At 34.2% G+C, this 22,601-nt stretch overlaps 2 protein-coding genes and 1 pseudogene across 3 annotated transcripts; 1 reads left to right on the top strand and 2 right to left on the bottom strand.

The window, feature by feature from the left end:
• Window positions 1–1,966: 1,966 nt before the first annotated feature.
• On the top strand, window positions 1,967–7,090 carry LOC112507676 (GDSL esterase/lipase CPRD49-like). The gene is made up of 6 exons (XM_025112338.1): window positions 1,967–2,152; window positions 4,075–4,152; window positions 4,354–4,494; window positions 6,058–6,134; window positions 6,211–6,348; window positions 6,791–7,090. The coding sequence occupies exons 1-6, from the start codon at window positions 2,042–2,044 to the stop codon at window positions 6,915–6,917; spliced, it is 672 nt and encodes a 223-aa protein (XP_024968106.1). The 5' UTR covers window positions 1,967–2,041; the 3' UTR covers window positions 6,918–7,090.
• Window positions 7,091–7,254: 164 nt separating this feature from the next.
• Window positions 7,255–16,380, bottom strand: LOC112507674 (LIMR family protein At5g01460-like). 2 transcript variants are annotated; one of them, XM_025112336.1, is made up of 14 exons: window positions 15,960–16,380; window positions 15,207–15,292; window positions 12,363–12,478; window positions 12,165–12,275; window positions 11,823–11,921; window positions 11,615–11,737; window positions 10,556–10,618; window positions 10,379–10,443; window positions 8,908–9,017; window positions 8,719–8,833; window positions 8,516–8,581; window positions 8,083–8,193; window positions 7,916–7,982; window positions 7,255–7,738 (listed from the first exon to the last, which is right to left on the bottom strand). In XM_025112336.1, exons 1-14 carry the CDS (start codon window positions 16,307–16,309, stop codon window positions 7,691–7,693), a joined length of 1,530 nt encoding a protein of 509 aa, XP_024968104.1. In that variant the 5' UTR covers window positions 16,310–16,380; the 3' UTR covers window positions 7,255–7,690. The 2 variants fall into 2 exon arrangements, with proteins under 2 accessions (XP_024968104.1, XP_024968105.1); XM_025112337.1 differs by lacking the exon at window positions 12,165–12,275.
• Window positions 16,381–18,763: 2,383 nt separating this feature from the next.
• The window catches only part of LOC112505979, a 6,325-nt pseudogene continuing 2,487 nt past the window's right edge, over window positions 18,764–22,601 (bottom strand).

The raw sequence follows: 22,601 nt of genomic DNA, 5'->3' as shown, positions 1-22,601 counted from the left end.
GGATGTCTTCCATGATAGCTTTGTAGGCATGGCGTCCTCCAAGTGAACTTGGTCCACCAGGGTTAGGTCTAGGCCCAATAATGGCTTCCTTGAACCCAACCCTATGGACTAGGCCGACTCTATTGGCTCGAGAGCGGATGAATCAATCTTAGAATATTTATCCCCAGAACATGTCATTGTGGTTAAATACACGGGGGACTCGGGAGTGTGCCCGCATGCCGGTCCAATAGTTTGTGTGGTTTGGCCACCCCACGAACACTCAAACAGGAATTGACGGACTTTGTTGTTTATATTTATCTTTGCAGAGAAATTGTGAACCGTCTTGGGACTTCTGTATTTGAATGTTATTGTACATCTCTTCTGAGTTAAATGAGTTCCCAACTTGAGTTTCCTAAATTTTAATTAATTGAATTATAAGTCTTCCGCTTTGTTATCGATGTTATCTATTGTTATTTTCGAACTCGTATGTGCTCAGCCATGTTTCTTGTTTTTTGACACGGCATGTTCTAAGTGACATTGATAAGGGCAGAACTTGAGATCGAGCATGCAACCTTTGGAGTTTTCAAACTCACTTTAAGATGTTAATTGTGTATTTAAGTTAAGTTCCATTAGTGATATCGCTCGTTCCAGACCACGTGGATGGGGATGTTTTTGCTTAGCAATCTTTGATGGCAGTTCACAACCACTATTTGAATAGGTTTAATGAAGTATGAAGTTGGTTGACAATAAGGTATCTTGTTGTTCTGTTGATCTAGAATAATATCTGGTGTTGCTATTCAACTATTTTAGTGTGAAATTATTGTGGAGTTTCATGATTGAGGAAAAGAAGTCAACATGGAAATATGTCATGAACAAATGTGTCAATCATAAACCAACTCCAAAACCAAATTTAACAAAGTGGAGGATTAGTAAATAAAAATTGTTTGTTTGAGTCTCAAGGCCACCAGATATTTTCAAGGTCAAACGGTACTAATCGATGTATGCACAACCTGATAGGATCCACACAAAATTTACGTCGAGAAAAAAAATATACCTTCATTAATGGATAGATATGTTCTTATTTTGGATTTTTTAGTATCGTTACTTTCTAATTCTTAAGAAAGTAATAGATAACATCGTTTAAAAAATAGTTTTTAAATTTATTTCAACTAATATGTTACTAATTAAAGATAATAATTAACCTTGTATTTTTTGATTTATTATTAAAAATATATAAAGAATTTCAAAAATATAACAAAATCTATAAATGGTTCAGGGCTAAGTCCTAATTAGACTCGATTTTCTTTCTAACCGGCATGGAACTCGAGCTTGACAACTCAGTTGTAACACAATCTTATTTGTAAATTCTATGACAGATATGTAACCAACATACATAACATAACATGGAACAATGTCCTATAAGACCAATTTTTTAGGATTGGATTCTAATCTCAATTGGTAATGCATTTGTTTTGCTTCCATCAGTGACCAGTTTAAGTCCCTCAGACGAGTGGAAGTTTTCCCGATTGTTTGTCAAGTCCAGGATCACATAGGATGAGTCATGATGTTGCAGACAAGTTGGTCCAAATACAAACAGTCATGTCTATAAAAAAAACTCCTTAGATAATAAAATACATTTAAAAAAAGAAAATATATACTCTCATTCTTCATATATTATATCAAATTAGATATAACATGATAAAATTGCATCCAATATTACACCAACTAACACATATATGATAATACATATTAAAAATAATGTAATATAATATATTTTTAAGGGGGAAAAAAATAAAAATAAACCTCACTTAACTGCATTTGGATAACGAAGTTAAAACAAGAGCGAGCAAAATTCAAACTGTAGTGACCATTTTTGTATTTATTAAAATTTAGGGGTGACGTTTATAGTATTATATAACGTACAAGGACCAAAATTGTAGTTTACTTTAAAAAAAATTTGTTCCAACAACCCTTGCATACAATACTTGCTTGGAGAAGTGATCCTTTTCACTAACGAAAGAGCGAACCAGTTGACCTTAGACGATCGGTAGAGCTCGAGACAATGGTTGGGCCAAGAAGGCCACACTTCGTTTTGTTCGGTTCCTCAATCGTGGAATACAGCTTTAATCAGGAAGGTTGGGGTGCGATTCTTGCCGACATTTACGCTCGTAAGGTTGCTTTTTTCATCTGCTTTTGCTTCTTGTTGAGTTTCATTCGATTGTGATTTCAAGTTTTTATATACTACTAATTTTATTGCGATAAGTATCAATACACTTGTAAATTTCTAAATTCATGTAAGATCACTACCTCAGAAGTTGGTATTTATGAGGAATCCGTGGAGAAAGGGATCACGTGTGTTGTACTTGCAGACATATGCTCCAATCTAGTACTATGCACATGTCGAGTTATAGGGCTTACTAGTGTATTTGCATACAATGTCTCCATATAATTAGTGAAATTCTGTTTCTTGTTAAGGATTGTTATTTGTTACTTCATGCTAAGCACTTAGGTAACTAGAAAATCTTAATCCGAGGAAACTGCTAGTCTCATATCGGGTCATCATACTCAAATTTTCATGTGGTCCAAGGGGATTTCTCTTATTGCTACTTGTTATAAGATGGAAACCAAATAATTGTTTACATGAGCCTAGGATTCATGTTATCATTGCCATAATCAATATATGCATCGATGACTTGGAGTTGGTCTATTTACACCTCAGAGATTCAAGCATTGATGTATTAACACAAGTTGTCATCCAGTGAATAACACTCAGCTACTCCTCTATCAATAATTTGTTGGGAATGGAAGCTTAAACAGTTCCTTACATACACGATTCACCATGGATTTAATATTTTGCTTATGGTTTAGAAATCATTAACATCAAGTTGAGTTAAATCCTCTGAGGAAGCAATGCCTAATTATTCCATGTTTACAACTCGTCTTATAGAGTTCCATTGTAGTTGTGGACTGTCATAATCTCATCATGACTCACCGTACAGTTCCTTCGTAATAGACCAAAATGTAATTAGTATTTGATATCTTGAATAATATGGAATACATAAGGGCTAAGGCCTATATAAAGAATAGGTATTTACATTTAGCTACCCTCTATTATTATGCTAATAATCCCCACAAGCTAAGGATGTGGAACAATTTGTAATATGGATTGTATATAGAGGAACTGTGTAGTTGGTAACGGCTGTAAGAAGATATCTTCAATTTGGTCATTTGTGGATGTGAATTGTACCTGAAGATCTCCTTGAGCCACCTTTTCTTGAACAAAGTGAAAGTCAACCTCTACATACTCTATACGAGCATGGAAGATAAATTAGCTGAGAGGTCGGTTGCTCCTAGATTGTCACACCATATGATGGGAGCTAATGAAATGAGAGCGAGCTCTTGATTTATCCCAATACTGATTTCGTGAAACCTAAGCTTAAGGGTCGAAATATTGTATTTGGAAAGTGCTTTCCTGATACACGAATCAAGATTTTATTTAAGTGATCAGTATCACAAACCCAGGTTTCTAACACTTTTTGTGTGGATACTGCAACAGATACCTCTTATTTTCTATCCTTGTGCCTTTAGTCAAGAGTGCCTCTGGAGTCTAAATGAAAACTTTATGAGGCACGGGATGTAATTGGGATTGGCTAAAAACAATTAGAATGAACAGATGGCATGTGGGTTTGGTTAAAAACAATTCTTAAGAGCACGTTACAATTTTTTTATAGATCCCAATAGCAGAATGTAAATGAAAATTTTATGAGGCACTGGATGTAATTTGATTATTCTTTGTGCATCATGTATGTGCTGAAATTCTTGGTGTCTCCTTTTGTTTTCAGTTTTTGTTTACAGGACCTTCCCAACTTCTTTGTTTGATCTTGTTGCATGGCATATGTAGCTATGACCCTGACTTATGTATACCCAAATTTATGCAATCTACTGGATTTATTTCAGAAAACAGTAAGAGGAAGACTGTAAAGAGGAGTATTGTGGTGGAACATGATAGTGATGTCTTGAAAACTGCATTCGCTTTACAGTGAATGTATTTGTTATTTCTGTTCCTAAATCTCTCTTCACTTTTAATTGGTATAGGCAGACATTTTTTTGCGAGGATATGCTGGTTGGAACTCCAGGCATGCAGTAGAAGTTCTGGATCAAGTTTTTCCAAAGGTAATTTCTTTGGTGTAGTTGCCGACTTAAAAACCAAATTCATATACTTTCCCACCTTTTATTTGGATATATAAAAGTGCTTCTTAATGACACTAACATATATATGATTATCCTCTCTTAGTTCTTATGTTTTTATTAGTTAAGCAGAAGACACAGTATTCTGGCTAATTTGTTTTTCTCTTCGCACTTCTTGGTTCTTAGGACGAACCAGTACAACCATCTCTAGTGATTGTTTATTTTGGAGGTAACGATTCAGTCTCTCCTCATCCACGTGGCCTAAGTAGTCATGTACCTCTTTCTGAGTATGTTGAGAACATGAGGAAGATAGCTATCCATTTGAAGGTAAATTTTAGCATAACATTTTATTTGATTAATACATTAATGGCAAGTGCACCGGACCGGACATGGTCAAGTAATAAAGTGTGAGTAGAGAGTATCATTCCCAGGAGGAAGGTAGACTTGATCAATCGACAATCATATCAATTAAGGTCTGGTACAGAAATCTAAACTTAAAATTAAACAAACAAGAATATAAGCTCAAAGCTGATTCATTTAATAAGTATTATTAGGGTTCTTATCTTACCTAAACAGATATAACTATTGGCTTCAATCAAACAATATATCATTCATGTGTTGATAGAATTCCCTAATATACAGTTACCAAATTGATTAGAACTGCCTATACTTCATAAAATTTGAATCACCTTCAATCAATGGAACACATTATGATCAATAAAAAGTTTACTCATGAAAATCAAATATCCAAAGTTTTATTGATGAGAAACCTTACCATGAGGTTTGGTTACAACATCTAACAAAAGAAAACGGCTAGGTCATAATGTTAAACAAATAAAAGAAAATGATGAAAAAATCACCATAGATGAATGGAAAGAAGAAACAAAGAACTGAAAACATTTTCTATCATGCTTTTTACGATTGGATCTCCCTCTTCTTGACTCCTTCTTCCATGTTGTTAGGTTTTTATCTCCAAGGGGAAAACAAATAAATTTATCCTAACCTAATAAAGCATGAAAAGAAAGGAACTCTTGTGAAACTTCCGTGTAAAAAGAAAAAGTAAGACACATAATATGGTGAATGATTTTCTAGATAACTTTAGGTTAGGGTTGAGGTCTATTTATCACTGAAGCATACTTGGGAAACAATATATGAAGATGTTTTAATGGGAATGAAAGACGTTAAGATAAAGTTGGTCAATCAAAATCTTCTTTAAATTCAGGTTTTCATGCTGGTAGATCATGTTCCACAATTTGCAAAATATATTCTTTGTCCATGGTCGAATCGGATAAGCTTATGATTTGTAGTACTATCTTTTAAATGTTTAGTGTTGCAACAATTACCTTAGACATTCAGAGTGTGATGCATGCCTAAGATACGGAGACAAATCTGAAAATATAATTTGCAAAGCAACTGCAAAACTAGTGATATTGTACATAAAATAAATAGTAAAATCTGTTTCTGAAAAGGATTTCTAGATATACGATTATCACGCTCTTCCTTCACCTGTTTTCTGTTAAAAAGAAAAAAAAAACAGTACATTGGTAATGTATATATTGCATTCGCTTTTTGCTGGTACCCACTGTCTTAAGAGGAGTACCAGAAGTTATTACTATTGCATAGAGGATATTTAATTAGATGAATATGGATAAATGAAAAAAGCTTGCAAATTAACCTAACTTACACATAAATTTGACCTAACATTGGCATGTAGCATTGTACTGTTGTCCATTATTTAGTCAGGATATACATATACATTTTTACATTAAATGACACTAGATGGTCTTACATGTTTATAATGAACCCTTGTGGTATTAATGCATGGCACATGTTATATGTCCTTAAAGTAATTAATGTGTTCTAATACAATGATCCACATGTTGTTACCAGAGCCTTTCAGAGAAGACGCGCATAATATTTCTTACTACTCCGCCCGTGAATGAGGCTCAAATGCTAGAAATTTTGGGGTGATTATTGATGAGTTCAATTTGTTTTTGCATTTTTTTTCTAATTGTCAAATAATTGTTTTTTTTATGAAACCAGTGTTGAGGATCGAACAAATGAACGGTGTCAAAAATATGCAGATGCTTGTGTAAGAATGTGCCAAGAGATGGGGATTAAGGCTATTAATCTGTGTGCCGCATTTAAGCAACAACATGACTGGTCAACAAGCTGCTTTACGTGAGTATGCATACACGCACACACTTATATTGATGTTCCTAGCTTCTAATTCTTTTCCCATCCATTGATCTTTGTTTAGGCCAAGTTAGTACTAGTTGCCTTAACGAGGAGTTTTTAATTACGATCAGTAGTGGAAGTTGGAAGTGTTCGATAACACAAATATCTTGAAAAATCTTACTTAAATTAATATTCTGAATCGTTACAAACAAACTATGAAGACATACAATGAAAGGTGATAGTAAAACGACCACGTTTTAAGATGTGCCACGATAGGGTTGGGTTGAAAGACCTTTTCAGGGAAGCAAGACGAGAGGCAACAGGATAAGTCTTGTAAATTACAATCTCACCCTATACATGGTGTACTTGTCATGCTCTCAATCTTTGTTTTTATCCTGCGTCACACTACTGCTTCCTTTTGTTTGATTTTTAATGGATGTGACAGAGATGGGATACATTTATCAGCTGTTGGAAGCAAGATAATGGCAAAAGAGATACTCAAAGTGATCAAGGAAGCTCATGACTGGAAGCCAAGTTTGCATTGGGAGTCTTTGCCCACAGAGTTTGCATAACATTCAATTCAAGGTACATCATTATTAAATAGGTTCAATCAGCAACTCAAACAGGTAACTTGCTTGTATGTTGCTGTTGGCTTATGCTTTCTGTTATATCTGCTTCATCTGGATGCATGTATAAGATTTTTTTAGTTTATAACATTGTTTTCTTCAACATATTTATATTTAAACAATCTATCATGCAAGACAACTTGTCTATTGAATTCAAGTTCAACATTCTGAAGTGAAGTTCAGAAGGTCATACGCCTTTTTGATAGAATCTTACGGAAGGATCACCGCCAAGGGGGAGAGGAAACCCCCCATACGGGGCGATCAAGGTGGCATATGTATACATGTATTCTGCACCACCAAACTCGTATTAACGATCAAGTCAATCTCATTTACACCAAAATGTTTGATGACACTAGAATCACCAACAACTTTGCATTACCTTCAACACAATAGAAAGACGATAAAATGTTCACCTTCCCTATATATTACATCAAATTAGATATTACATGATTACACCGTGTACATATTAAAACAGCAAAATTACATACACATGTTGTTAACAAAATGCAGCAAACCCGATTCGGAACTTGTACCCCTGTCCCGACCATCTCTCGATTCTGGTCTGCTACTTCTCGAGTATATATTTGACAAAGATTATATGTGGTATTCATTTGTATAGAGAAGCAATTGCAATTGAAATAAATCATCATTTGAACTGAAAATTTTCTCAACCAATACATCTACTCCACTCTGTCCATGCTTTTCTGATCATTAATGCTTTAAGACGACAGCTGAAACCTCCCGCTCGGTCTTTTTCTTCTCCATCCCTAGTTTAACAAAATGAAAATATAATGATCTACTTGTCTTTTTCAAAAAAATTACCAGTTGGAATGTCTAAAACAATACCCTATTGGCTCTTAAAATTTGCAACATTTACTTCATGTATAATAAGTGTTGCAACTCTTGTGGAGGGAGAGTGACATAGTGAGCAAGAGAAAACTTACAAAGGCGGTATAATACACGAAGGTTAAGCCTGCTAGAGCGATGAATGCAATCTGAAATACATTATACCTGTTCATGATACGATCATAAATGAGCACAGGTCTATACCCAAAAGAAAAACTCAATGGTGATAGCGGAAACTGAAAGAGAAGAAATAACTGTGACTAACTTGTATAGATATTTGATTCCACGAAGAGATTCCAATGTGTGACCAAATATTTCTTGGGCAGCTGTAGCTTGAGCATAGTATGCAAATGCTGTGGAACAGAACTGAATCACACTGAAAACACCAAACAGAAAACAGATGATGCCGAAAATTCTTTTACTGAATCGATCATGAAAATGGAACTGCATGGTGTCCCCCAGAAGGTCACATTTAACTTCGGATTATTGTGTGTATATCGATTACTGCATTTAGCTGTATAACTACTGAAATAAAAACACTATGGGGATAGAAACTAAAATGTTCAAGTTCAACTGAAATTGATGAAAAGCATAAAAGATACGATCAAGTAGAGAAGTTACGAGGCAAATGAATTTTCCATTATTGCCAACGAAATGGTTAATTTACTAATGATCTATATAGCATGAGATTGGCCCACCTGATGGAGGAAAGAAGAATGAGTCCCACGTTGAAAAGAAAAGAGTTCATGAGAGTAGCTCCCCACCTGTCAATTGGTTTCACAATTAGCAACCATTAAAAAATCATTCACGGTCTTTGGGAAATTGGTATTGTTTCGTTTGGTTTAGAAATTCATTCGTGGAGAAAGAAAGATGTTACAAGTGCCCTAAAAAAGGTAATTACTTCATTGGATGGATAGTGATAAACACTAGTCTCAGGCCAAGCATCATTTCCCCAGCAATCACCGCAAGCAGAAGGTAGAAGCAGAAGAATGCAAATGCTGCAGTTCCAAGCAGACCTGAAGTGGCATATGGCCATTAAGATATGTCCATGCATTTAAAATAGAAGAGCATAAAGGGACTCCGAGATTACCCCAAGCATCGTCCAACTTGATGAAAACCTCATTTAGGAAGGGCGAAAGAGGCGGATCAATCAACAAGTATATCACAATGTGTACAACCCAGGCAATTGAAACAATCAACCTAACAGCAACAATACATCAGAACAAATTTTGATTACTTAGACTGCTAGTAATTGTAAATTACCAAAGCAATCTTGAGATGATGTGTGAGAACATCAAATGATTCAGAAAGAATAAAATCTAGATTTGGCGTGACGAAAATGAGGTAAAACACAATGGTATTGGAATTTAGGAGTTCATTGACTGCATAAATGGGAAGACACGATCAGAAACGCACCAATTTAGATTGGATTCCATTTTTCACCCTTGGACTTGCTAGTGTGGAAGAAAGGGTGGTGCCCGATTGGTTTGAGCTTGGGCTCCAAAGGTCAAAAATGCCTGGAGATCACAGGTTCAAATCCAAGGAGGAATAAAAATCCCCTTGCGGCCATGGAGGTTCAAATGAGGTGACTCCGGACTACCCGCAAAGCGGGTGGTTGGAATTAGTCGGTTCGCAAAGCGGGTTGGATATCCAGGTTAAATCAAAGAAAAGGAAAAAAACACATCTTGTTGTGCATCTATTAGAATGGGTATACAAAAAAATCCGACACTTTTTAAAGAAAGTGGAAACCTAAAATTTGAACACCCCAACATGAAAGCAACCAAATGAAGAAGGGGAATAACAATTATTGGCCATACAGTTTATACACACATAATAACACATGGGTAATAACAAACTGAGAGTTTATTTAAATGAGAACATTAAATTACGGTTTAAGCCTAAAATATTAAGAAGACACAACTGGAAAAGAAGTGATGGACATACACTTCCACTTTGTGGTGAAACTAATAAACTATACACGATTAATATGTATTTAAGAGTAGGCCAAAAATCACTAGCATATTAAACAACATATAAAACACTATACAGGAAGCTCAAATTTCAGAAATTAAGAAACCCCATACTAGTCATCAATCTGAAAAAAACTAGTCCATTAAACCACACAATCAGAATGTAGTTCTACTTTTTGAAAGAGAATGAGAACTTATAATTCTTTTTTTTTTTTAAGTTTATAAAACTTATATACGGCAAATTAAACTCACGCACACTTCTGCCTTCGGCAAGAGTTGAATCCTTGACCTCTAAACAGGTTGGGTTACAAGGTACCGCTAGGCCAAAGGCCCTTTGCCTTTGGTAAGAGAACCACATGTGAGGGTAACTATGATGGAACTATAACAAAATCCAAACAAATAACAAAAAAAATATGTATAATGCTTAGAACTTTACCAGGTCTTTTTCAATCATTTTTACTAGATACTCAATGGCATTACTAATCAATTAATCATAAATTACTTCAGATTTATTTAAAGAGCATAACAGGAAACCTAGATTTTTCCAAAACACGGCCAGAATACCAGATGGATAGTATTAGGAGAACTTACCCAAAGACTCCAAGTACAAGCTTTGCCAAATAGCCTAGGATTGTCATCGCCCAGGTAGTCTCTGCCTGAATAAATTAGGCTTGAATTAGTATGCGACTAGAAAAAATATCTATCTGTAATTCAAAAGGCAAGTACATCTTTTTTTAAAGGAAAAGAAAAGAACTTCTTAATTATCACCTTTTCACCTTGAGGATACATCTCTTCTAAAGCCTTCACATCATCCTCCAGAAGAAGCAACTCCTGAAGGATAGAGATTAGTCAGCTTGGTGAAAACAACCAAAGAACATAAACATATAGAGAATGTTAAGAAGGTCTCAATTGAGCTTCTCATCATTTACATCAAAGACAATAATCCAGGACCTTCCGAGGTCAAATAATACACAAACACTTATAAGTATCTTACAGCTATGCTCGCCCTCATAAGAAGTACAAAAAGAAATGATGTAAAACAAACAACAAATAATATACATGGTACTCCTCTCATCCCTATTAAAACAACCACAATGGAACTGGCAACCAAAACTTAAGATTTTTTTTCCTTCTTGGTCCATATCCTTCTCTTTTCATTATACTCCCCCTTGTTTCCAATTTCATTAGATAAGATGTAGTTAATCATTGCTTCTTTATTTTGTTTGGTCGAACAAAAATAACTCCAAGATGAATTTGCACACATACATATGCTTATGCACACATACACATATATGATATCCTTGTATGGAAGCACACACACACCAGAGTTCATGTAGAAGACACTGAACATACCTATAGTGTGTGTGTGTGCATGCTTGCAAATTTCCACTTCCGCAAGCATCATCACGTAACATATACAGGTAGAATTGGAAAATAGCCCCAACAATTTTATGAAAGGGCAAGATTGGGTTCATTCCAGTATGGTGATACGGGGAGCATTATTGGCATATAATAATTTAGGACTTCAATGATCATGTGCATGGCAAACATACCAAAACCATAAAGTTCATAATACCATCATTATCACTCCTATATATCTTCTGTTGCCTTTCATACCCATCTATGCTAGACCCAAACCTTCAACCTGGGCAGCATGAGAAGGCAAAATTCGCAGATTGACATTAGGCCGCAGTGACTCGTGTTATATATACCAATGAACCTTGATTCCTTAGTAGACAGAACTTCAAAAGAATGTAGACAAACACCCGCCAGCTAACCTCAAATCCTTATTCAACAAAACTTCTAAACAATGTAATGTAGACATACTTTTTCTACTGCCTTCATGTTTTTTCGCCACTTTCTTCCCTTTGAACCACTTTTTTGTTCCTGGTGAAGTGCATCCGCTGCCTTCTTCAATTCTCTTGCTTTTTTACCAAGTTCTGTTGCTTCCTAGACAATAAACCAACAAAACAAGAACTAATTGCAACTGAAATAATACAAGAGAATGTGATATAAATCAGTAAGCAGGAACTACCTTGATATACTGTGATCTAGTGATAACCGCCCTTGGTCGCCTGATGAATGAAAATATAAGTCCCAGAGGGAGGCAAGCTATGCCAACCCCGCCAAATATCTAAATATGAGACACAAGATTAGGATTTGCATTAATTTTTCATTCTTTTACATCTATTAGAAGAATGACACCAACTAATATAGAGAGATGGCTTTTTAGAATCTGCATTTAGTCCTATCTAGCAATAATCTGCGCCTTTTAGGATGGGCACTATTTTCAGATGGCTATATGCAACTTTACATCTATTAAGAAGTAGTATCAATACTTATTATATATTTTAAGTACACCCAGAGAAGAACATACAGAGAAAAGCACAGATCCTGCAATTGTAGCAAGAGCAACAACATATTCTGGAAAGGTTGAGCGCATAGTCCATGTTGTCTCTGATGAAGGATTGGCAATATATGCAGAACACTGTGATATTGATTGAAAGGCATAACATTAAATGTGAATGGTAATGCTAAGAAACTCCGAGCAGACAAAACATAAATTGGCAATTACCTGGCGTGCACCACTCCCAATACACTGTTCACTGCTTGAGAAACCAAAGTTATTTGGGAAAGCAGTGGTTGAAGAAGAGAGGTGCCTAACAGTGAAATCAACCTTTCCAACAAGACCTAGTACATGTGATGGTAGAACTCAGCAACAAAACAACCAAGAGTAGTAAAAACATTGGAGTAGCAATCTTAATTCACTGTGATTTATATGGGCAGTATCACCCATCTATTACAGCAAGTGTAATACAATAACAATGTGGACAAGAAACTTAATTCTAGCCTATAAGGTACCCTTTAGGGAGTTTACAAGCTACAGAATAGGTTCTAACTCTTAGAAAGTACCACCATCAAAGATCGATGTATACAACCAAGATATATGACATCCCAGACCACACTGAAGACATTTGACATCAGAAATTACTGCATTGAACCAAACAAAAAGATAAAATACGATGCAAATATATGGGAAATATAAGTTTTCACCATGACCAAAAAACAAAACCTACAACATCAATGGCAAGATATAATCAACAACTATGCTAAAAAATTCTGTAACTGTTCCTTTCCTATATATACTACTGTGTGTTCGTATACAAGGAAACAACCTATTCTCTATATTTCTGTTTGATATGCAGTAACATTTGTAGAATGATTATCTAGAAATGCATTGTGTTGTCTTAACCGACTTGACAATACACTCTAGCAGTAATGAACTTTTTACACTTGTAACTAGAGATAGGAATGAGGCAGGAGACCATTCCCTATAACCAGCCCATATCCTCGTATGTCAAACCCAATTAAATCATCAGACATCCACCCAACCTGAACCCTACCAGTTTTCCTTGATGAATTTTAGCATATGTTTAAAACTATAAAATACCAATTAATTAATTAATTAAATTATGAAGTATAAACATTGTGGTAGACTAACCGAACACAAAATAAAAATATAACCAAAACCAAAATAAATGCACGGTTGGGAATCAATGTTAGGCACATTGATGTAAATTGACAAACTATAATGTATTACCATCTCACCAAAACCTTCCTTTGAGGTCAAATACAAAAAGGGGCTTGTCATGCACCATCATAACTGAACTGACACAAATCCCAATTTGTCAGGAAGGGGTACCATGTAGACTCTTATTTGCAGTAGCAAGCAGTTAAATTTGGAGTTGCAATAAGGAAAAAGAAAAGAAGTTATGGCATTGACAAACGAATATCACAAGCCAAATTCAAGAGCCGCTATGTTTTCTGTTCCATATATATTATAGTTAAAAGCGATTAAAAAGCGATCTATCTAACTAATTATATCACAATAATTCAGATTTAGAAGACACATCACATATATTTACCATTAAAAGTTACATCCTAGCAATGTTAGAAGATGATATGAAATATCCTAGCCATGGTATGTAATCCTAGCGGGCAGTATGGTGGGTGGAAACCCTAGTTCAGAGTAGAAGTAGACAATATTAAACTATAAGTATCATTTAGACTCCTTCCAAACATCATGTTCATTGTTTTCTTTATCTTGTCCACCTACTGTGATGAGAATGGCAAGGTCTTGAACAAATAACAATCAAGCGATCAAATATGGGATCCATATTAAACCTTAGAAACAACTCAACCGTTTAGTAGCAACACTAGGGAACAGAGGTTTCACTTTCAAGTGACTAGGTCAGTAGAATATTTACTATTTAGTAGTATAGTGACGGTTCCATTTTAGTGTTTTAATGGTGGTAGTTTAGCAAGGTTACATTTGTCTAGGTTTCTCAAATGTAGTCCACATCTTAATAAAGAGTGATTATGATTGTTTTTATGTAGTCTTAGCTCTCAAAGCTGATCCCTTGCAAGAATAGGCATCATTCTTCTTATCTTTCACCACTTTTAATGCTTCAAACCCATTTCATTTCCAAACAATTGCATTTTGTCAAAGATGTTTAGAAACATACAACATCCATTCCAGAATGGCAAATGGAAGTACGTGTAAGATTTCCCATCTAGTCACACAATGATAAAATCAAAATCAAGATAATGAATAGATCATGTCAAAACCCATTCCGAAGTTAGTTGAGGACGTGGTCCAAACCTTATTGTAGTCTCTAGTTAAGTCAGTGATAAACTACTGCACTGAAATGCAAGGCAATCTCACAAACTGATATTTGCTTGTACATTTGAGCTGTTCGCATGGTTCCATAATATTTTCAACTTCACTAAGTAGGGGCCTCATAGGAAGTCCTTGTGGGTTACAAATAAAACAAATTTGAATCAACCAACATAGTTCTGCTTAAATTATCATATTTAGAGTATACTAGGTACACTTCACCCAACTAAAAGTGTCAACGCACTCCACTTCATGGCCTTATCACATGCCACAGATGAATATAAAGAATCAATACTAGTTTATCCTAACATTCTTTTTAAGAATAGTAGCTCGCCGGTAAGCTTTAGTGACCAACTTCCTAACTGATTTGGTTTTCTCTCCCCTTCAGGTACCACCTTGTTTAATGAGCTCTACAGCTTGGTTTATTATAGCAGCTGCTTTGGCTTTCTAATAAGTTGATCAACTTTTTAATAGGATAATCTTTTTCCCATATTTGAAGAATTATCTTTTTTCCATCAGCCGACCATTGTGGCCAATAGCTAATACTGCCATTGGTTAATTAGGTATTTCTATTACACATCCAAGCTTTTTAGGCATCGTTACAGGTTCACACAAGCATATCATGATTTCCATTGCCATTTAGCCACATATAGATTTTAATCCTGGTTGCAGCTAAAGACAATTGGAACTGACATTTTATGCAGGAGGGAGAGAGGGATTAAAAAATGAGGGAGTACTAACCATATAGAATACCCAGCAGTAAACCACAGATAATAGCTGTAGCGATCACCCACATCAATGAACTTTTCAATCTCTTCCCAACAGATCTACATACACAAATTGGTTAGCACATAGACATACACAATATCATTAGCATGTCTACATGCACATTGAGCATTTTAATATACTCCCTCCACTCCGAATAGGAGATGCATTTTGAATTTTGTGGTCAAAACTAATATTTCTGAAATTAAAAATCAGTGTAAGTTTTTCATCAGCTAGCTTCAACCTTTTTTCTAAAAGGCAGTATTCTTGTAAGGTTCAACATTGCTGACGAATTCCTTAGAATTTGAAATTAAATATTAGTCGATTTGAACTCAAGATTTAAACCTTGCCTCGTTTCAGACATCTATATTCAAGCTCATAGATATAATCGTTGGTTTCAGAAAGAAAACATACAATTTTGACGGTGAACTCAAAGCCTAGTGTTCAAATCAGAATTGCTGCGAGCTATGTTATAAATTTAACACCTTCAAATTTTATCTTCCTATTTGTAACTTTGCTCACAAACTTTAACGTAGTGATTGAATTTCTTATTAAAAGTTTTAGCACTCATCAATGTACATTTTGGCTTCTGATGTACAACAAAAACTTTCGAAATCTAAAACCATACTCCGTCATAAACTTCGAGAAGTGTACCATCTTCAGTATTCTTTCGAAAGTAGTAAACAAAATCATCAATTTCATGGTTAGTATTACCACGTAATGACTTACTTGTCTTGGTCACCTTCGTAGTAGAACATTGCGAATGGAATAACGAAAAAAACGAGGATGGCATCGACAATGTAAATAGCCAACCACAGATCTTTCATCGGCAATGTAAGATTACAAGCCCCGTTATATATAGCATGCCGGCAAGCCTGACGGTTGGCAACATCGGCGGGAAGCATGAGGATGGAGATAGCAGCGACGGAGAGACCGAAAACGACAACGAATTTGGGAAAATACGCCTGGTTTTTGTCATCGGGATGTTGGTAATTCACAAGGAGGTATACATTGATAAGAAACACTAATACACAGACAACGATCGCCACAATCACAAGAGCAAGATTGAAATCACCCATCTTTTCCTTCGATTTGGATCCAAATCATGAACTGATTGGAATTTCTAGGGTTTCGCTGTGTGTGGGTTTTTGAAGCTTCAAACGAGGTGCCCTCTTTTCGTATATGTATGTCCCTTTCCCTTTTCTTCGGCCTGGTGCACAGGTGGCAGTTGTTGGATTTACAATTTTGTCCTTGACAGACCTCCTATTTTAAGGTTTCAGTGGGGACACGGTGGTGAATTCAGTTGTGTTGGAGCATTCAGAACAGTTCAAAAATGTTACATAAAAGACCCTAAGGTTTCAACAAACTTGCAAAAAAGTATAATAGAAGTTCACTAGAGATTTATTGTTAGTGGTCATGGTTTGTTTATAACTTATAATCTAAAGGATCATCTATTAAAGGCTTACCGGATAATTTAAGATGTTTATTAGAAATTTATTTTGATGGTCAAAAATGTTACAGGATAAATTTAAGGGGTCGTTTACCAAATGCTTATTTGGGTAAGTGAACACTAAGTCACATTACCTTATCGGATTAATATGGTAAGGACCAAGAACATTCCCGGTAAGAGCGAGATAATGACCAAAAGTCTGACCCGGTAAGTAAGGGTGACGATTCTTACCACGGTAAGCGCTTACCGGGTAAATGGTTGCATACGGTACTGTTTTGATGGACTAAAATCTTACCTGATAAGTAAATGATAATGTTAAATTTTACCGTTAAACGCTTACCAGGTAAGTACGGATGATGTTCCTTGCAAATAAACGCTTACCCAATAAGTGTTTGATAAAGGACTTGTAAAAATATTTAATTTAAGGTCATGTATGAGTATTGTAATGCATCACCAACCAAGATGTGTGAATCAGTTAAGGGTAGATTATAGTAAAATAGAAATTTTATTTAATTTTGGAGTGAATTGTGGATTCCATTTTGTATTTTGATTTTTTTTTACTAAGGTCTCTGTTTATTGTGAATTTGGTTCTTATGGTATTCCATTTGTCTTGGTCTTTTTCTGACTAAAGTCTCCGTTAACTCCGTTAAATGAAGGACCATTTTAGACTTTTTGACTATTTTTTGTCTTTTTTCCTATAAAAAGTAATAACAATAGTTTTATACACACGAATATCTATACTATAGCATTTGACAAAAACTCTTAAAAACCATTTTTATGAATGAAATACTGTAGATTGATGCATATTACTTACAATTTCAAGATTACAAGTAAATTATGCATAAGTACAACTTATTAAAGCTCCATGTTTGAATTTGTGTAACTAACTATGGATAAACATAATCAAGTAAAAGATAGACATCTCATTTTAAAATATAAAAAATCTAAAATATAATTAGGATAATTATCGAGTTCTAACAAAATAATTAACTATTATCTTTATAAGAAAATTATATTACTAAACCAAATATAAATTACTTTGTTATTGAACCTAAATTAAATTATAATAAAAAATTGAATTAAAAAATTACACAAAAAATGAGGAATTTTAAATAGTTAATCTGATACTAGTATCGATATAATTTTGTCAAATTTTTATGATATATTCAAATTTATATTTTATTCAAAAATGAAAACATCATCGTTTTTTCAAAATCACATAAGATCATTTATCACATCGATTGAGATAAAAAATAAAATGAAATATTAAAATCAAGATGTATCTCGCTGCATTGTACGAATACCCTTCTAATATACATATATATAGGTTGTTCTTCTTTTAAAAACTCATTAATTTATGAGATTAGTGAGATCCAATTTAAATCATAAAAAATTATTTGAAAAAATAAATCTAATATAAATTAAAAACATCTCTCCTCTCTCCATAGTTTTATTCTAACCCCCACTCCCTCCTATAACTTTTCTTGTATATTTGTATATCTCCTCCTACAAAAAAAACCTAAATTCCAAAAAAAAAAAATCAATTTTAACCTTTTAATATTTTAAGTTTTAACTCTTTAACTTTTTAAATATTTTTCTATTACATCTTTTATGTTTTTAATCTTTAATTTGTATTGTAATTATATAAATAAATTAATTTTATATTATTATTAACTAATAGAATATTAAGAATACATATTTCAAATATAAATTAAATTTTATTAATTAATAAAATATTACGACATATTTTTTGGTTATCTATTTGTATACAAATGTATTACGATAAATTACAATATATTAAAAACTTTGATTTTTCATGTTAAATTAGCATATTCATGAGTAAGAGTACGCTCTATATATTCTTCATAAGAGTACGCTCTATTTTTTGGTACTACACAAATCCATGTACTTGCATCTTGAAGACAATAACGTGTCCAATGGTGCGTAAGTTTGGGCATTGTATATTATCCATTTAATACCACTTTTATGTAATGGTTACCATCAACATGTACTATTGCAATTGTCACGTGTTGAGATGACGACGGAGGTTGTGTCCTAAACGGTAAGTATATCACATTGTCTGTCATATTGAGAACATGCAATATGCATTGAACCTTGAAGCCGTTAGAATGCTAATTTCAGGCATAGCAATCCAATACGTAGTTGGTGCGAAGATGCCCTTTTGGAAAAACTTCAACGCTTCATGAATGCGTAAGCACTCATTACCAATCATATAAGAGTAATATTGTCCATACTCAGTTAGTTCAATCATTAACTCTTTGCGGATATTGTCCCATTCGTCTTCATGACCATCCAAACAAGTAGATATTGCTCAGAATCCACAATTTCCATCACCAATACATCTTGTATTTGTGTGATGTATGGATGAAATAAACTCAGGATTTGATCAAGATACAGATGTCGGGTGGTGGGTCGTCGTTGGAGGTAGGAACTCTGTCTCGCTGATTCTTGATGCCCCAAATCTTCAGAGTTAATAATTGTTGGCACATTAAAACAACTATGTCTACGATCTTCAATAATTCTTTTGTTCAAAGCTTGATTCTTTATAGATGGACGACCATGAGTGGTTCTATGAATCGATGGTTCATCAAACGGTTTTGATGGCATTACTATATCCTTCAACTTTCTGAGTAATTTTTTACGATCATGATATGACTGCTTGTTGAAATTTTTTGTGAACATTTGAACTTCATCATCACATCCAATATCATCATCTTGTGTGGACACACAGGGTGAAAATTCAAGTTTTTTTTTCCAAAATATATCTATTGCATCAAGTGGAATGGGTATGCCTTGACATGTATACAGTGCTTGTTCATGAGCACATGGCAACCCATGACTTCTACGCAATTTACAACCACAACTTTCGGAAAATACGCTAATTTGGAAAGCCCGTTTATTTTTAGTGGAAAATCATATCAAGTGCATGAAATGAAACAAATCCCCACAAATTTTGAAAGTGTGGGTTTCCAAATTGATGTTTCCTAATAGTTCTACATTGTTCAAAACTTGCTTTAATCGATGTGTCTTGTGACTAGATTACTTGACGGATATGAAATAGAATTTTTTGTAAGTCTGCTTAGGAAGTCTCAAAAAATAATTTTAATTTAGAATGTTGGTTTTCAACTTTGTTTGTTGTGTGATTTCCAAAGTTTAAAGTATGATCAACCCAAGCAGATACAAACATTTTCTTATATGGTGTCAACCATACATTGTCTAGGTAATTCATAACACCTGAAAAAATACAACAAACATATGTCAATACCTTTAGTGACAATGGTTAAACTATCTTATATTAAGAATATCTGGATAAGCGAACAAATTTTCTTGAAGTTATTCCAAGTTGTACATGTACCATTCCTGATTTTGAGATTCAAGTAATTGCAAAAATAATTGACAAAAAGAATTCCACGAGTGAGACTCGTGAATTGATGGTCTATAATGTTTCAAAAGAAAACATGGCCCCCCAGACTCTTGAAGTTATTCCGCGTTTGTATTTAGCCCCCCTAAAAGCACTTCCTATGTAAGTCATCATCTTCTAGAACCAACAAAATTAATGTTCCCCCAAGTAGCAATATTAACTTTTTCTGTGTGTGTTGATATTCTCTGGCTTTCTTTGATCTTGTTGCAATGGGTTTTTCTTGTTTTTGTGTATGTGCTATTTGTGCTTCTCTTCATGATTTTGTTATAGCTTGATTTGATCCCTTTTGGTAATGTGTTCTTGGGTGGTGTACTAATTTCTTAAATTAACATTAACCTTTGGATGCTAAATATCTATTTGCAGAGTTTGAAATAACTATATATTCCTATACATTTGAATACATATTCTTTCTTTAATTGTCGATTCTTCTAGAACCATGGAATTATAGGGCTTTAAGCTTGGTTGTGACAGTGAATGTTTTGCAAGTTTGGACCGTTGCAGGACTTAATGAAGTTGCAAGAGTCGGACTTTAATTTTGGCAGGTTTTTCATCTCAATGTTGCAAGTCTTATATGGTTTTCCTAAAGGTCTACTCGAGGAATGGGGTTGGTTTCTTTAGGTCATTGAACATTTTTTAGTTCTAAGGTGTGGTTTCTTTTAAACTGATTGTTTATCTTCACTGAGAAAATATTGGTTTTCGGGATCTTTTGTGCCTTCACATGGAATGAGTTGCTTGTTTTTGGATCATAAGCAAAAGTGACCCTTTTTTCAATGGCCTCATTGTGGATAATGTATGGCTCAAATCTTTTAATCTCGGCTGACTTTACCATCCTCCTACCTTAGCACCTAGCAGCAACCTTCCACAAACATTGTGATTATGTCGCTTAAATTTAAGGAAAAAAAAGGTTTAATAATTCAAAGAATATGGAGAGCGAGTTCTTATAAACTTACTACTCCTATTTGTGATCCAAAAGAAAGAATGGGTCACAATACTATCCCACAACACTACTTTATTAGGCTTAGGAAGCCTAAAACGAGTCCCATTCCAAAAAGGACCAAATAACGTATGAAGCTGTTAGAACTACCGCCTCTAAACAAGTCGACTTCATATTCTTCAACCGCAAAGATAATAACCACCCAGTCCAATCTAAATTGGAATTAAGCTTTAGAACATCTAAACCCCATCGTTAACCAATTTGCTTCCAAATATCCTAGGCCATTTGATAAAAAAAGAACAAATGACTCACCGATGCAATCTCCAAATCACAAACCAGACATAAGAGGGAATGCACATCAATTCCTCTTTTATCAAGATCGTCTCCGGTTGAAGTTTTGTTCAATCCCAACCGCCAAGAAAATACATTAAACTTGATAGGAACAAGCCAATTCCATATAGTAGAAGAATAATAATCTATCACCAAAATTTTGGAGTCTATTGATAATTAAAATCATATGAAAAAAATTTCTCTTGTCAAAATTTATTCAACCGTAATTACTGCACTGGATAGACAAAGTAAAAAGGATTCAACATTAGCTTTATTTTGTTAACATTCAATGAAATGTATCTTGATAGAACATCTGTTTCTCGTCGCATTGTATGGATCACAAATAGTATTTATATGTAAAAACAATATTTGATATAATGATCATGTTTAGTAATACATTTGATGCCACACATGAATCCTATGAATGACCAAACCAACAACTAACGCATATGTAGCATGTCGGTACATAAACTCAAAGCTTTTCATTGAAAATACGCAGATGCAATACGACCCTTACTCAAGAATTTCATAAATCCACGTACTCCTTTATCAACATTCTTATATACAACAATGATATAACTTTTATACACATGCTTATGACTATTATCTTTGAAGTTTTTCACAACATAACCATATTTTCATGCTCAAAATGATGCTATATTTGCCTTAAATTTTCTATTTGCAAAACCATTGAAATTGTTGTTGTGATTATGCAAACATGTTTCCTATGAGATTGATCATGATTTACAAGTTTTCTGGCATAAAATTATGTAATGATATAAGATTCATGTTATAAACTCTAAGCATGATTCGTAATCAAATTTGCAAATAACTACCTATTATGTATCAGATATATAAACAAATTAAATAACATGTACGTAATCACATTAAGTTCTTAAGCTTAGAAGACTTTAATTTCTGCAAGGTTTGTTTGTTTTTGAACCAACTTCTTCTTCTTCTTCTTCTAGTTCTTCCTTCCTTTCTTTTCTCTAGAAAATGAGTATAGAAGGGAGTTTTATGCCGACTTTTTTTCCTAAGAATGAAGGAGAAGATGAAGTTCTGCTATTCATACTCTAGATCACCAAATAAGAAGTCTCATAATGACTATGAAAAGGTGTCATGCTCTTAGGGGTTGTTTAATAGGCTATGACTGGGTCAGCCTAGTCTGATTGTTTACCAAAATACCACTTTAACCGAGATGCTGCTGACCAAATA

The sequence above is a fragment of the Cynara cardunculus genome (assembly GCF_001531365.2).
Source record: "Cynara cardunculus var. scolymus isolate 2C chromosome LG 2, CcrdV1, whole genome shotgun sequence".
NCBI lineage: Eukaryota > Viridiplantae > Streptophyta > Magnoliopsida > Asterales > Asteraceae > Cynara > Cynara cardunculus.
Note: the sequence above shows the minus strand (reverse complement) of the source record. Positions and strands in the feature narration are given on the sequence as shown.